Source organism: Vidua chalybeata, chromosome 13, assembly GCF_026979565.1.
Source record: "Vidua chalybeata isolate OUT-0048 chromosome 13, bVidCha1 merged haplotype, whole genome shotgun sequence".
Taxonomy (NCBI): domain Eukaryota; kingdom Metazoa; phylum Chordata; class Aves; order Passeriformes; family Viduidae; genus Vidua; species Vidua chalybeata.
Window position 1 is genome coordinate 10664287 of NC_071542.1, and position 16778 is coordinate 10681064.

At 41.6% G+C, this 16778-nt stretch overlaps 2 protein-coding genes across 4 annotated transcripts; one reads left to right on the plus strand and one right to left on the minus strand.

The window, feature by feature from the left end:
• Nucleotides 1-5: 5 nt before the first annotated feature.
• Nucleotides 6-2891, minus strand: LOC128794617 (nicotinamide riboside kinase 2-like). The gene is made up of 8 exons (XM_053954687.1): nt 2645-2891; nt 2404-2494; nt 1962-2007; nt 1656-1842; nt 1345-1416; nt 602-708; nt 308-399; nt 6-202 (listed from the first exon to the last, which is right to left on the minus strand). Exons 1-8 carry the CDS (start codon nt 2668-2670, stop codon nt 197-199), a joined length of 627 nt encoding a protein of 208 aa, XP_053810662.1. The 5' UTR covers nt 2671-2891; the 3' UTR covers nt 6-196.
• A 2014-nt stretch (nt 2892-4905) lies between these two features.
• On the plus strand, nt 4906-12074 carry LOC128794430 (CDC42 small effector protein 2-B-like). Of its 3 annotated transcripts, none has more exons than XM_053954275.1 (4): nt 4906-5949; nt 7371-7578; nt 8004-8105; nt 8625-12074. In XM_053954275.1, the coding sequence occupies exons 2-4, from the start codon at nt 7525-7527 to the stop codon at nt 8697-8699; spliced, it is 231 nt and encodes a 76-aa protein (XP_053810250.1). In that variant the 5' UTR covers nt 4906-5949; nt 7371-7524; the 3' UTR covers nt 8700-12074. The 3 variants fall into 3 exon arrangements, with proteins under 3 accessions (XP_053810250.1, XP_053810251.1, XP_053810252.1); XM_053954276.1 differs by having other exon boundaries at nt 4906-5933; XM_053954277.1 differs by having other exon boundaries at nt 4906-5895.
• Nucleotides 12075-16778: the final 4704 nt, after the last annotated feature.

Consider the following 16778-nt stretch of genomic DNA (forward strand, 5'->3'; position numbering starts at 1 on the left):
CACAATTTAGGATCACAGACAAGGGGGAAGTGCTTTTTAATTATGGCCATATAGAACTCAGTTTTCAAGGGGAAGGTTGAACCAAATTGAATTTGGGAGTTGAGTCTTCACAGAAGCTGGAACTTTAGAGGCAGTCAGGTAGACAGCGTGGAGCAAACAGGAATCATCTTCACTCACAAGAATCAGCAGCAGCAGCTTATTTCTAAACAGAAAGATAGTTGTGAACATATTTTGAGTTACAGCTTCCCACTTTTCCAACTTTTTAAAAAAGTTTGCCTTTGAATTGCAGCATAACCTGGACATATACCTGGGTGTTAAGCAGTTCTTCAATCTTATTCTGGATCTGTCCATACACATCATTAAACAGCTCCTCCTTTGATTTTGTCCCATTCAAATGCACTTAAAGAAAGTAAAATAAGAGAACCATAATAGAGTATCTCTGTAAGCTTGCCAGATCCTCATTTAAATAGCATGCACCTAGCTGGCATCAGAGAAATATACTCCCTCCACCTGCTTCACCTCCTCTCATGCATCTAACCAGTATGTATTGCAGAGGTTTGAAAAGCAATTTCATGAAGTGCTTTTGTCATTAAAGACTTACCCACATCAACTCCAAGTTCTTCCATTATCTTCCTGTGCTTTATGTACATAGGCCAAACGTGGCCATCAAACAATCCAGGTGGATCCGGTACAGTGTAATTCCTTGAACTGTAAATTAAGGCATTGTTACTCACAAATAGTCTAGTAACAGTTCAGGGAAACAACAGATCCTTCATTGGGGTTCTCTACGCATTAGCCTAAGCCCATTGACTCCAGTTTGGTTTCTGAGCTTATCCAAAGTTACTAGTTAGCAAGAGCTGCAAGCATCAAGTTATGCAAATCAATTGAAATTTGATGTGCAGGTCTAAAGTGTTTAAAATGCAAAAGGAGTTCCCAAGACAGACTGATCTAAATATTGGTGAATAAACTCTTAAAAGCTTTAGCAGAACTTTGGGTAAATTAACTGTCTGCTTATTTCTCTTGAAATGTAATTCAAGTTTTCATTTGCACTAAGAACAACAACACAGCCAAATGTAAAACCTCAGATAGTTCAAGACCTGGGAACTGTGTAACTGGAAAACCAGCATGGGAGAAAGCCTAGTGAAAGGTGTGTGCAGAAACTGTTACATGCATGACACAACAGCTTGGTGGGAAGTTTTAGGTCAGTTTGGTGAAGGAAGTTACAGTCTTCTAACTCAGCAGTTACATTTGCCTTTATCCCTTCTCATCTAAGAGCTTCAGAGAAACAAATTCTTGAATGGAGTAAGGTGTTATTGAGCTAGCAGAGAACTCAGGCAAACTTACCTTCTTCTCCTTTTACACTCTTCATATGGAATGGAAAGAAAGTACCGATGGTGGAACACATCAATCAGTGGCCTGAAAGAGACACCTGTTTGGTTACACCTCGACTAATTAGTAGCAAAGCCCAGAAAAGTAAAACTATATCCATTTCCTATACTTAAGAGCCACCTTTAGACTTGTGACACCTAAACTTGGCAGTAGTCAATGGCAGCTGCTAACTCTTGGTTTAGAACAGGTCTTTTTATTCCAGTAGAGGTTTGCCCATTCCATAAAACAACGTAAAAATCAAAATGTATGAAGGCACAATTGATTACCTGTAGGTGTAAAGCAGGAAGCCTTCAACAATAAGAATGTGGATTGTTTCATCTCCTCCCTCCTTATCTTCCAAGATCTGGGCATCCAGTGTGTTGTTGATCCCATGAGAACGTTCAAACTTGACTGGGTTTTTTATCCAAGCATTTATGGTACTCATCATAGCTTCCATATCTAATGCACTAATCACTAAGACAAAACAGACACTTATCATCTAGTGATACAGTCAGTGCAAAACAGTGCACGTAAAGAATCAATATACTCTTAAGTTTTTGAGTTACGCTTTGAAAACACTAACAAAGGCTTACCATCATACTGTTTAAACCCATCTTCAACTTCTATTTCATCTTGGGGCTGAAACAGTAACAAGAAAACAAAACAAACCTGCTTGGTCAGGACAACTACTGAGAAGCTCAATACCCATTTCAAAGATTCAAGATCCAAACCCTGAAGCTACAAAGGGGAATCTTAACCCTCCACCAGGTTCCTTTGCATGCAGATAAAACGAGCAGTACGATAAAAGCCGCCTGCTCCTCTATCTTCCCACGGACACGAGCACGGCGCTCCACGGGAAGTCGTGGGGGCCCGCTATAGCGCAGGCTTATCCGGCCGCCGCACGGCCCCGCCAGGCAGCGCAGCGGCCGCGGGCAGGGCGGCGCAGGGCGGGCAGCGCGCCAGCAGCGCGGGCGGAAGCCCGCGGGGGTCACCCCGCGCCCTCCCGCGGCCTGCAGGGGCCGGCGGCCCGCTCACCTTGAAGAAGTCATCCTGGTGCACCACGCTGCAGTTGGGCAGGGCCCGCATCAGCCGGCGGGTCAGGGTGGTCTTGCCGCCGTTGGTGACCCTGCGGCGAGAGCGCGGCGGTCGGGAAGCGCCACGTGGGGGCCGCGTCCACCCCCCCCACCCCCACTGCGGCACCGGGAGGGGCCGGGACGAGAGACCCGTGCCCGTCCCGCAGCCCGAGCCGCCTTCCCCGCCCGGTCCCGGCTCTCACCCGCCGATGCCGATGATGATGTTCATGGCGCGTCCGGCGGCCGCCCGGCCCGACTCCTACTGCCTGTTTCTGAGGGGCGGGGGGGGGACCCGGTGTCTCCGGTACCGGCCGTCTACGTGCCTGAGCCGGGACCCGGGCGGAGGGAAGGAAGGGGCCGGACAAAGAGGAGAAGGTGGAGAGGGGAGAAGCCAAACGTCAACTGCTGGGCAGCGCCATGGTCGCTCAGAGCAGCAGCAGGGCCGGTCCGCGCCGCGCCGCGCGCTCCGCAAAGGGGGGTGGTGCCCGCGCGCGCGCGCCTTCCCCTCGCGCGGCGCCGCGCCCATTGGGCGGCCGCCTCCGCCGCGTAGCCAATAGGAAGCGGCGCGACGCGAACGGCTCGCGGCTATTGGCTGGGGCTCGCTCACTCACGCCCGGCCGCGTTACAGCGCGACCGCTTGAGGGCGCTCGACGGCCTCCGCGCCGGGGAAGGGCGGAGGCGGGACCGGTGGGGGCGTGGCGCCCCCTGCTGGTCCTGGCGCGCAGCACAGGGCCGCGCACTCCCCTCCCGCGAGGGCGGAGCTGCGGCAGTGCCGGGCGCTCGGGCCTGCCGGAGGCTCGGCTGGGCCCCGCTCCGGACACCGGCCCGGTTCCGCCGTGAGGAGCTGCGCTGGGGCCGAGACCGGCCGTGGCTCCCCGTGAGGGCGCGCGAGGCTCCTGAGGGAGCGGCGGGGCGGGAAGGCCGCAAGCGTGGGAGGTGCGCGGGGCGCCCCCTGCCGTTGTCCCGGGCGCAGCGCGGCCGCCCCGCGAGCATCGCTGCGGTCAAGGTCACGGCGTGTCCTCGGGCCGGGCCGGAGCCTCGGGAGGCCCGAGGGACACCGAGGGATTCTCTTCGGTAGCCCTCTCGAAATGAGGGCAACTCCTGCTTTTCCTGCCTCCTCCATATACTTGGCCGTCATGTTTGCTCCTCTGCTGTGCCTGAGGAACTCTACCTTTTCTTGTTAAGGCTTTTTTTTTTCCCTTCTGTAAAGAAGGGGAATTTATGATCTTAGCTTTTTTTTAGTAGCATTAAATTTCATAATTTACAAGCCATTTATCCGTTCAACATGTTTACATTATTGGCGGTGGGTGTGTTGTCAACCATTTGCTTGCTTTTCATTATATTTACTGTTTTTTTTCTGGTAAGCCTGCAAGCAAACCTTAGTTGATTTCTTTTGCAGTTGTTTTTAACTTCTAAGCAGAACACATACTTTGGTCTCTTGGCTTTTCTTCTTATTTGATGGGGAACAGACATTTAGTTGAAAATAAATTTTTTATTTTCAAGGTTAAGGTAATTTAGCTAATTTTTACTTTCAAACAGAGGAGCTGCCTTTGTGGTTTGGGGGTTTTTATGTGTGAGGGGGGTTTCTGGTTTTTGTTGGGGTTTTTCTTTTTTTTTTTTTGTTGGTTGGTTTGGTTTTGAGGAGTTATTTTTAAAATATATGTGCCTACTTAGCTTTGGAAAGAAGGATGTCCTCATAGAGTACACCCCAATTTCTTAGGTTAAAAATCCTCCACCCCTAGATTATTGAAGGGCTCAGGTAAAACCTTATTCTCAGCTTTCTGTGAAGCTCCAGGATGGTAGACCAACATATACATTTAAGATACATAGTAGCATTATTATCTAGTTTGAGGAATGCATCGCTGTGATCTGTACATACACTGGTAAAATCAGGATGCTACTTCTAAGCAGCTAAGCTCACTCTACATCAGATTTAGCTATTTTGACCCCAAGGTTCTTGCAAAGTCTTAATAATTGTTTTGTACTCTTCACCTTTTTACTAAGCAAGATGCACTCTCCAAGTTTCATGTTCAAAAGTAATACAAGTTTTGCTGTCTTTTGCTACACCTTGTCATTCAGATATGTAAACACACAACTGAGGATTTGAACATGATGTTGATGTCAAATGAGCAAAGGAGGGATAATGAACAAATTAGAAGCATGGTGCTTATTAGAAAGGCATTTAGGCTGAAATACACTGCTCCTTGCATGGACTTGGTATTGACAGAGCTGGAATGAAAATGACAACAAGTGGGCCCAGCAGTGTTCCCAGTTTAACGCTGAGCTGGGCAGGGGGCTGGCAGCCTGTGACAATACTCACTAACTGTACCCTCATTGTCCTGCACTAACAGCTCGAGGCAAGGATTTTGCATGATCTGACCTTGAGTCTAAAGGCCAGTTGGGAAGAATAATTATGTTTAGTGATGTTATTTATCAACGTTACCAAGTGTCTCCCTTGTCTATGCAAAGATTCAGGTTTTTGGTTCTCTTGGTTTGATTCAGGCCAATATTTTCCATTGATATTTTGTAAGCAAAATACAAGAAGACTTTGAATACTTCTTAATACACAGCAGTGGTAGAAGAAATTGATTGTTACACTCAGAGAAGTTTATCTCAACATTCCCAAAGCTCTGGGGTGCTTTAAGGCCCCGGGCTCCAGCAGGGCTGTGCATCCTGCCAGCACATCCAGCATCCGTGTCTGCGCGTGCTAGCCATTCCCAGGCCCTTTGTCTCCTCGCCTGGATGATACTGCTGCCATGGTGAAAAACAGAGAGAAAGAACAACAGGATATTGTCCCGTTCTGGTCTGGGTGCCAACTGTGACAAAATGTTGTTTTCTCCTTGCTTCAGAGATTCTTGTTGGCTTTTACTTGTCTTGGGTGAGCCTGGAAACATTAAGATGTTTTTGAAATTCGTCTAGTTAGTGTGGAAACCTTGAGTCTCTGGGAGCAAGGTGGTGTCCCATGCCCTGACACAAACATTCCTGTCCTGGGGGATGATTCTCTGAGTCATGCAGAGGAAAAGAAGCGTTCTGATGTAAAAGACAACAGGAAGGCGTTCAGCACGCTGTGTGCCAGCAGGACACCTGCAGAGCTGCCGCAGGGGTGGAAGTGAGCCACAGGCTGCATGGGGAGCGCTGAGAAAACTGCACGGCTGCACAAATCTGACGCCAAAGCAGGGCTCTATTTTTGGTCTCCGCTCTGCGTTCCTGACACCTGTAGGGACGCGTGAAGTGCACAGGAGACTTGTGCAGCACCTCCCGGAGCGGAGGAGCCGCCGCAGGGCATGGGAGCGCAGCGGAGCGTTCTTGCTTAGCCAACAGGACTAATTATAACCCAGGAATATGAACTGTAAATGTGCTGAAGCTGCCAAGACGGGAGCCGGGTGTGTGCCAGCGCTTGAATGAGGACACACCATCCTGTCAGGACTCTCCGGGAGCAGCAGGCAGCGCCGAGGTACGCACGGAGCCCCACGGAGGGAGATGGACGCGCGGGTACGGCAGGAGGACGGTAGGCGTTCAGCTGTTGCTTTGGGAAGGGCATGGTGTCGCACCAGTCGGGCTGCTCTCCCAATAGGTGATCTCTGTGCGGTGACACACTTAAGAAAACCTTAGCTTTGATGTGGTCTCATTAACATGCAACAAACCCAAAAAATCCATGACTAATGTGAAGTGCTGGCAAAAGCTTTGACTTCTGTATGCTTTTATAGTTGTGTGGAGCACTGTCCCTCCCTGTGGTGATACAGACCATTGTGAGGGCATGAGGTGAAAAATTATAATTGAGGCAGATAACGAGTTGTATTAAAACCACCTAGGACAAACTGGAATAATATAAGACATTCTGCAGAAATGTCTCATATAGACTCCTTAAAACAAAAGGGCAGACATAACAAATGCTTGAAAGATAAATTGCAGAAATTTAAGAAATCTGCTTGAAGTGAGACATGATGAAATGTTAGAAAACCACAAAGGTGAAAGAAATAGATGTGCTAATTACATAATTGTGGGACTACATAAGAAATGCCTATGAAGGAGGAAATTCCTGTGAAGCTTATACTGGTTTGTTGTGAAAGCTTTAGTGGGGGTTCAGAAAGACTGAATTGAAGAAACTGTACTGTTTAACTTCTGTTAAGCTGTAAGTTTCAAAAAAATAACAACATTTTCTTTAAATGAACATGTTGTGATACTGTTTTAATGATCTGGGGTATGAAAAATTTGATAGCAAAGGCTACTCTATAACTCAAGGTTTGCTATGAACAAAGATACATTTAAAAAAAAGAAAAAAGTCAATAACTATAAAAGTTAGGTTGTCTCCTGGCTTCACAGTACTTAGAGTCAGTGAGTTTCCTGGTTGTGTCTCTAGTTCAGGATTGCTCTGATAATATTTTTATACATTCTGGGAAGCTCTAGACTCTGATGAATGGTTTTCTTGCTCTAGACTCTGATGAATGGTTTTCTTGCTGGTATGCAAGGCTCTTCTTTTCTCCTTTAAGGGCTATTTGGAGTTGTAGAAGGCTCTTTGCTTTGAGCTCTTCCCTGTCTAAGTAGAGTAACCATATCATATGTAAGGCCTCAGTTTGTAAATGTTAGCAGCTTCACAGCTGGTTTCTTCAAATCAGTAAATAATTCCTAAGTATTGGTTAGTTTTGTTTAAAACCAGATCACAGACTGTTAAACAAGACTTAATTCTAGCACTGATTTTATCACATTTCTATAAAGAGCTTCCAATACTCTCTGTGAGTAAATATGCAGAGTTCTTAACCCTGATTTCTGATGTGAACATAGTAATTTTAAATTGATGCTTCTCTCCTCTACAGGTATGTTTAAGAATGTAACAATCTTGGTTTAGTCTTAGGAACTGCCTATTGCTCAATAACTGTTACAAAACTTTGATATATTTTAATATAAATTTAAATATTAATCTCTTTGCAGGGATACTTATCAGATGCATTCTGTGATCTCTACCAGTGAACCTGCACAAGCAATTCCTTTCTAAGCTCACCCGAGGAACTGCACTTGTCCTTGTATCACTCGAACTCCCAGAGAATTACAATTAACAAGACCTTTTTACCTACTGAGAAATATAATGACTGAGTTCCTGGTTTGTTTTAATTGGTGCAATGGTGAACAGCCCCCACCGGTAGGTAGATGCACAACTGCCACCCTTTATTGGATTTGGAATTTTGTTTTCCAGTTACATGGGAAACACTTTCATTACTGTTGTTTTGATTACTTTGGGCAAAGTAATGCAAAAGCTAAAACCAGTCTTGTAAAGATATGTTTGAACTGTTTGTTCTTTGCCAGAAACTTAGACATGTGACTGTTTGCAGTTCTCAGGCCCTGACTTTCCAGCAGTAAAGAAGGCTTTTGCTAGAATTCAATTAGCAGGAATAAAAGTGACTTTTGTAGTGTCTTACTGTGAACAGTCTGAAACTTCAGCCTGCTTGCCATGAGGTGTCATTTGGGGTCAGTCTGGCTATCTATTTTTATCTTGGCTACCTGCTTCTGGCTGAAAGCTGCTGATGTTTTCTGAATGGAGACCTGAGATATCTTATTTTTTCATAGAAGAGGCGCCGGAGACTGGACCGGAATATGATAGGAGAGCCAATGAACTTTGTGCACACCGCGCACGTCGGGGCCAGAGAGATGAGCAGTGACTATTCCTCAGTAAGTGTGCACCTCTGGGACAAGCACAGATAACCTCTAAAGCAGGTAGCTAATAAAATACTAGATAATTATAGAAGAGAGAAAAATTTTGAGGTTCTTTTTAATCAGTAGTATAGCATCAGAACAGAACTGTCTTTTGGTTTGTAAACATGAGATACTGTGGGAGATACACTGAGCAGGAAATGCTCATTTCCTCAGTATCTCTCCCATGATGAGAACTTTTTGGATACAGGTTCTATGGATGCACTTGATACTAGAGCCAAATCACCTTGAAGTCAAAGCTGTGCCAGGGTGAGGGATATAAGAATAAGTGGATTTTGTATAGCAAAATGCATCTCAAACATTGACTTAAAATATTATTTAACAGTCCTGGATTTAGTTATTATTTCTCCCTACTACAGTTGGGACTCAGCACTGTAAACATATGGCCCACCTGCCCTTTCAAATTGATGTCTTTAACAATTGCTCTGGCAACTAGAATTTATAAGATGTGTGTTCTAACAAGGTTTTTTTTCCTAGGCTGTGTCAATTCAGGACCACATGAAGTCTAAAGGTGGCTACACAAATGGCACTTCTGCAACTGTTGAAATATAGGAAACTGAGAGAAGGCTGAAATCTGCTCTGTCTTGAGAGGACCCCTTGGACTGGACTGTGCTTTCATATTCTCTAAAACCTTGTTATCATGGAGTAGGGAGAGTACCTGAATTAAAAATAGGTCAGTACAAGCTTTGGTGTTCTTTGCACAATATCTTCTGAAGGAATTATTGTAAATTATCCTCAAAATGGTCTTTCATGGTAGTGTTGTAGTAACAACTGTAATTTGTCACTGCAGATGACTTCCTAGCTGTGTCCCAAAAGCTTCTCAAAGATGACATATAAGATGGGATTGGAAGTCAGTATGAATTGTCTGGGATTTTGGCATCTGTCTTTTTCTCCTCTCAGGAAACACAGAGGATATTTAATTGGAAAGTTTTGCATGATTTCACTTCTTACATGGGCTAAACTGAGTTGCTAAGTACGACCTTGTAGCTGTCAGATAACTTTGGACCTGTTTTTTAGATGCTTTACAACCTAATGCATAAATCTTTGGTATTTTTAAATGCCTTTTGGTAGTGAAGGAACTCTTATGTAGGATAGTTAGCTGAGTCTGCAAAACACAGTGAAACTTCTGCCTTGCTGAGATAACACTTTTGTATCTAAAAATGGAGCTGTTGCAAACATTCTGACTCTCAAATGAGACTTAGAGCAAGAGATGTGTCCCTCAGTGACTGGGCTGCCTCCCATCAATGCACACACACTGCTGTGACTGGCAGCTATTACTGCAACACAGCTAATTGTACCTACCAGTTAACTTCCAGTGGTGCTACAATATGCTCACACCTGTGTGTTAGTTTTGCTTGATTACCATTGAATTTTAAACGAAACATGTTTAAGATCCCTCTCTTTGTTACCTCTCTGTAACAGTAACCACACAGGACTTCAAGGGATATCTCGCCTGTCCTTCTGGCTCCTTAATTTCAAGACTCTCTGTTTTATATGAAATTAATCTTTTCTTACATGTGGTGTAAGTGATATGGCCATGTGAAGGACACACATTTAAAGAATGTTGTGAAAAGTTGCAGGAGTGTATTAAATGGAAACAGCATTTTGCAGAGTTCCAGCACTTCATAAATATTTAAATAAATATCCATAAATATTTAGACATACTCAAACTACAGTTTATTACTTAGTTCTTATTCATCTTTCTATTAAGTGATATGACAAAACTGCTGAAGCAGAACTGGGTTTTTCTCTTACTCAATCACTGACAATTGTTCCCCAGCTCAAAATTCTGTATGACTACCACTGTAGAAACAGGAAATCTGCTTGCTCTCATGGGATTAACTAATTACAAGTATTTAAATTGCTGCCATATCAGCACAAGTTATGCTGGAAGTCAGCAAACTCTGCCCTTGCTCTCAGCAGAAGATCAGTTATAAACATTTTTCCATTTAAAAAATTATAGCTGGCAATTCCTTTAACTTGTATGATTTATGTTTGTAGTTGTGATACTTCTTAAATCTAGGCTGCTGGCTTTGGTGAATTGTTAGGCTGCCTTTTCTGAGTATACTAGGGAACTTAAAACATGAATGGTAGCTCTGTGTTTCTGTATATGTTCAAAAAAGCAGCTTTCCCCTCCCCCATATTTTATCTTGTAGGTCCAAAAAGGAAGAGGGAGTATCACTTTCTGTAACAGTCAACAGCTGATCATAACATTCTGTAACCACATAAGAGGAATCTAATATCCATGTCTTGCTAGTTCTTTACTCTTGAATTAGAATGCACACCAAATTTTAATATATTTTAAAATTAGCATAGGTAACTGTACATTTAGCTTTTTCAAGTCCTTTACATTTCTGTCTTCTAACTTGAGATTTACTCTAACAGCCTAGTTAAGATACAGAGTTTAAAGAAGCTAATTCCTGTATAGTGTTGAGGAAGCAGAAAGTGGCCAAGTTGTTTGAAAGAATAGATTCTAATTCATCTGCTATTATACAGAGTTAATGCATTCAGTCATCTATACCTGCCCAGAAAAAGTGGTGATAGGGCAGTTGTCATGAAGAAAACGGGCTGTGTTTTGTTAACGTTGTAAGAAAAGACATTGAACAGGAGTTAGGGTTTCTTGAAGACCCATTCAGTAGATTTAAAAGTAGTGGTATAACTAGAAATAAAGGAGTTGGTGGATATTTCAGTTCTTCTCTCTAAAAAGAAATGAACAGAAAATTTGTTATTAAACATTTATTTAGAGAAAAATCCTAGTTTTGATCATGTAAACCAAGCAGCACTATCTGGTGTGAAACTAATCTATTTTCATCAGACTATATAGTATTATATAGGACCATAATAAAGCGCAACATCATTAAAAATAATTGTTTTGCTATTACATTACTTTTAAAAATCTAACAAACATAACACATGTCTTAGGGCTTAGGTATTTTTTGTTCTATATTTAGAAACCTTATGTACCTGTAATCTGTCATGTAACTCAGTATGAGCCTATCTTAGTTATAATAAATATGTTGAACTGGGCACTTGCACTCTTTTCATATTGTGGGAAATCTTGATACTTTCTCTGCACTGAAAACCTGTTGGTTAAGTGGATGGATCAGCATGGCTTGAACTTTTGTTGCACAGAATGAAATTTCTCCACTAGAGAGCACAATTTTACATCAAGTCTTCTCTGTTTTATGCAAGCTCTTACTCCATTGTGGGGTTTGGTGGTTTTTTGAGCTTGACTGAAATAAAATACAGAAATAGTACCAATTGATCAAACTTTTTAATCTACATTGTAGGCTGAAGCCTTACATCAAGACAATCAAGAAACATTGCAGCTCTGACATGTTGCTATTTTATGGTTTCTTTTTTTAGTCAGAAGTAAAATAACTTGCAAGTAGAGCAGGATCAACCAGTTTTTATGTAGTCTGGCAGAGTCTTAGCACTGTTTGCTTCCCTGGGAAAAAGAATTTGGGATGGGGAGGTATTTTCAATTCTTGCTGTCTTATCCCTTGATGTTCCTGCTAGGCTTCACTGACTGTTCCATAATACACCTGTGGTCAGTGTATAGAAAAGGTATTTGTCTTTTTCACAGCCTAATATGTCTTTTTTATCTCCTGCAGAGCAGCTTTATACAATTATAGGGTGTCAATGCTATGCTCCAAGTTGCCTGTGATATGATAACTTGCAACCCACACACATGGTACTATTCCTTTGTATGCTCTTGCCATATTGGACTACCAGGTGCTGTTACAGCTTCCACTCTGTAGAGACAAAAAATGTTAAGAGATTAATAAATACCCTTAATCTTACTATGCCAGTTATAATAAGCACAATTCAACAGTGTTAAATTCCATGTTCATGACATTCATTATATGTTACTGGAAAAAGAAACTCCAGTCTGTCAATGAAAGATGATTAAATGGCTGCTCCTGACCATGTTTGGATTTACTTTGCTGTCAGCACTGTGACACTGCCTTGAAAAGCCAACAGTTGAAGATAAGAACAATCTTGTCTGTCTTTCATAATCGCTGTGGGACTACAGGAAGAAAACAGTGGTGTTTTACAGTGGTGCTAAGATATTCTCTGGTGAGTGGGTTCCTGTAAGGTTTCCAGATACTTTGTGGTTAATGCTTGAAATTCAAAATTTTGGTTGCTTACCTATAAAGGTGGAGCCCTGAGTGCCTAAAGAGATGCTGTAAGTGGCTGGTGCCTGGACTTCTACAGATAAACTGTCCTTCCTTCATACACAGTGATGATTTGTCAGTGATTTGACACAGAAGGCCCAAGGTACTTAGACCAGTAATTTTCCTGTTAATCTTTATGTGGTTACACTGTAGATGTAAAAGGTTTCTCATCCTGTACAGAATAGGTCCTCTCTGAGAACTGGCCTGTTTCCTCAAAAGAGCATTAAGCTGTGGAATGAAACCTTTCATCACATACAGCTCTAAGCCAGTTTTTCTTTGCTATGTGAAAGCATAAAGTCCCCTTGTTATTGCTTAACTCTTCCTACTGCAGAGAAGGTGTTGAAGAGCTAACAGGCTGATCAGGAACTACAGAAAAAATGAGGTATGGAAGTGAGGGAGATTTAGCCACAGAGAGGCAATGTGGTGCACATTAATAAGGAAGGAGCAGGGAGCAGAACATGCTCATGTTGACGTTTCTTATCTGCAACGCACAAGACAGCTTTGATATCAGTTGGAAAATACCCATAATATGTGCATAATTGGTATATGGAGGAAATTAGGCACTTAAATGCATGACTAAGCTGGGACTTTGAGACACAGATTGCCAATATAACTTTAATGAATGGTAGTATCCTCTTCCTGCAGTGGCTTACAAAGCTGTTTTCAGAAAGTACAGAGCCACCCACAAAGGTAGCTCTGGTTTCAGCAGTTGCAGACTGATGTCATATTTATGTTTGAAAGACAAGAGGGATTTTTCTCTTTTTTTTTCTTTTATATGTGAGGTTGCAGATGCTCTAAAAGCCAAGGCTTGCTGCACTCACTGGAACACTAGCCAAATAAAAACTAATAAAAAATAGCAGTAGTAAGAGAGTATCTGCTTTTGGTCCACTGCACTGCCAAAACTTCAGGGAAATTAACTAGATCCAGCTGATATTCAGATTCCAGGTATTGGGAGTATATGGATGGGTTGGAGTGAAAGGTCATGAAGAATTCCTTGTGCCTGAGGAACGTTGGGTGACAGTTTGATGGACTCTGTGGACTGAGATGCCAGAAGATCACCATGACTATACCATATTTCCATTAATACTTTTTCTCCTGCTGTTGTGTAAAGAATGGAAAGATGAAACAAAAGAGTGAAAGCACTTTGAGTAGACAGGGATGTTACTGGTATGTGTTCTTGTGCCAAAAAAGCTCCCAGCTTGAGGTGCTTGACACTGAACTACAGCTCCTGTCTTCACCTGGGAGCTCAGAGATGAACAAGCCCATAACTAAAAGCTGTGCCCTTTCAGGGAGACTGAGGTCTACAGGACACCCATGGCATGGTCTGCTTTGGCCTCTGCACTGCCTAAACCCAGCTTATCAAGCATTGCAGGATGGCTACTGAACACCTTATGATTGTCACTTGTTCCATACATCCTGTAATGTATGGGCATCTCATTAGCATGACCAATATCCTAAAATGATACCCAAAACCTTAGTCTAAATGGAAGTTCTCTTAACCTAGTTTTAATGTAAGAGAGTAGTAAGGGCTGGACAAGAACAACAGCTTTGAGGTGTCTGTTGAGACCTCTGCAATGAATTACTTATGAAATCAAGGCCACAAAACTGTGTTGAAACTATTTTATTCAGTGAACCTTTTAAATTTTTTGTCATTATTAAAACAATGTAAATGGGAAGAATATTCTAACAAATGTTATGTTTCCTCTAATATTTGCATATGAATCCAAACCAAACAAAACCAAGGTTATTATTACTAAGGGCCCATCCTAATTCAGAGGCAAAAAAAAGGTGAATCATGTCTTTTACTGTTTTAATATATTTGTTTTAATATATATGTATATATTTAGACCATCTTAAGTAATGTGTAAGGAACTAAGCCATTCTTTGAAACTGAAATTAGTATGATTGCTCTGGCTTACTGAAAATTTTAAAAATGGACTTAAAATCTATATTTAAATCACTGGAAGAGATTTGAGTGTGCTTTTAAAGCTGACATTGGCCTGTACAAGTGGATGGCTAATTATTTATTTCTTCATCAAAGAGCTAGAAAAAGTGGTTACAGAATTCTTTTCATTTTATATATAATAGTGTATTTACATGCATCTGATCTTGCTGGTGCTTAAGAAATAGGTGTACATTTTACATAACTTACCTGAGTTTAAAGGTGAATGAAGACTGCCCTAATAATTAGTGAGCTGTGTGGTATTAAGGATTCATAGATCTGACAAAACAATGGTATTTATTCTAGTCAGAAATCTATTTTTAAAAAATTGATCAAATACATGCAAGTTTGAAAGTCTGGACTCAACATGAGCTGAAGCTACAGATTAAGGGTGAAAGAAATACCCTTTTAAATGCAGTTAGCCACATTTACCCTTGCAGTCTCTACCACCAGGGAATATTAAAACCTGACTCAATGCCTTTGAGGGTGTGACACAAGCTTAACAATGTAATTCAAAAGTAAGGTTTACAGTGCTTCATTAACGCATGCAAATGGGGCCTTGCTGCATAATGGTGTATGAGTAAAGCTTTCACTTGTTTCTTTCAACTAGTTGAAACATTACCTTGAAAATGCATTTCAATTAGTTATTCTCTCTGCTGCATAATATTCAGTGAACTAAGGTATCTCTTCCTGGCAGAAATTCATATTTACTGGTGTTCAGATAAGGCTGTTGGTACATGTGTTTGTATGAATAAATAATTCTTAAATGCTGTGCTTTGTATGTTTTGGATCAGTCTCTTGCCAGGAGATACAGATCCCACGGGGCTGCTGCACATGTCCCTATCACTGCCATGTGTGCCTGTCTCACAGAGACAGCAGGCTTCAGCAACAATGTTTCCTGTACCCATTTAATCAAGAGGTTTCACTGTGTTATTTTGCTGTTTTGTTCCAGACTCCAGCCAAAAAGCTGTGAAAATATGAGGCACTGAAAGAATTTATAGGATGGAGTTAAATGTTTTTTGGTTAAGCTATTTCCTTTTCCTCATCACCTGCTTTATTCTGTCCTATTATTCTACTGCCTACTAAATTTCTTAGAAATATGTGTAACATTTGGGTCAGTGTTCTTTCTTAGTTCTTAGAAATTAATGCATGTTAAAAATTCCTTCATCCCTTTGAAGCTTGTGTATTGATCAATGAACCCCAAATCCCCTCTGTCCTGATACTTGTGTGACATAACTGTTTGATAAGCAGAGTCCAGTTGCTTTTGCAATCTTAGTCCTCTAAAAATTATGCAATGTTTCTCTAAAACACCTAATGGTGATAGCCACCCTTCCACATCTGCCTACCTAGGAAGGAACTATCTTCTGTTTATGGCATTTTATGCAAAATTAACAGAATTAGACAATAACTCAAAGTTAAGCTACTGGAAGAGCGAATTTAATTGCAGAAGGAAATACAGGGAAAGGAATAGAAAAAAGCAGATTGGTTGGGATAAGTTTACTGAAAAGCCAAGAGGCTGATCATTATGAAAAAACCATAACTTAGCACTTAATGCAATGTTAGGATTAGGAGAACAGACCTGGAATCAATGGTATTTTGGATTTCTTTCCTTGTGAATGAAATCATTAGTGTTTAGAAGCGTGAGTAAGTGGTGGAAAACTGCAGGGGGAAGGAAAGGATAATTCCATTATTCCCATGAAGAAGATTTCAATAGATGCATAGTATTGTTCAAGCAGTTTATTTTCTGTGCTAATTGTTATTTAGATTCAGTTTCCACTTTGTAACTAATATCCTCAATTCTTACATTAAGTATCTCCATTCCTTAACACTTTTAGGGATGTCTCAGTTGAGTTACAGATTTTATTCCATGCTGATGTTTTGGTTGGGAAAGGGATTTTTCTGAGCATGCTCTTCTCTCTGATGGGAAAAATTATGGTGGTCTAGAAAGGATACAATTCTTGGTACAGAGCTTTAGTATCTTACACTGTTTATGCATAAGGTTATATTGTTCATTGCAAATAAGGAACTTGAGGTTTAAAACTGGAAAAAAAGAGAGAAGGATCCTTTAGGCTTTGAAGTAATTCTTCAAGCTCTGAATGTCTTCATAGCCTCGATTTCTTCTGCCTGGCATTGGAAATCACATATATGAACAAAATCTAGTGTTCTTGGTGTTGAAATTTGAATATAGATAATGTTTTTAGTTTTGGCTACATATTACAGTTATTGGTAAAGACTGAGGACCACTGAAGTCGACAGTAAAGATTACCCAAGAAGTTTTCACTGATATACTAAACCCCTCTGAAATATCCTAAGCTGATATCCTAACCCCCCTCCACAGCTTTTCAGTGCAGGTATTTCTAGCCCACATAATCCCACTGGACTGCAGAATATGTGTTTAGTGTAAAAATTGTTTTCACACTATCTTTAAACAACCATCAAGGCAGGGGACATCAAACCAAGCATACACTTTTGAGAGAGCAATTTCCTCTTATGCAGAGGTAATTGTATTCC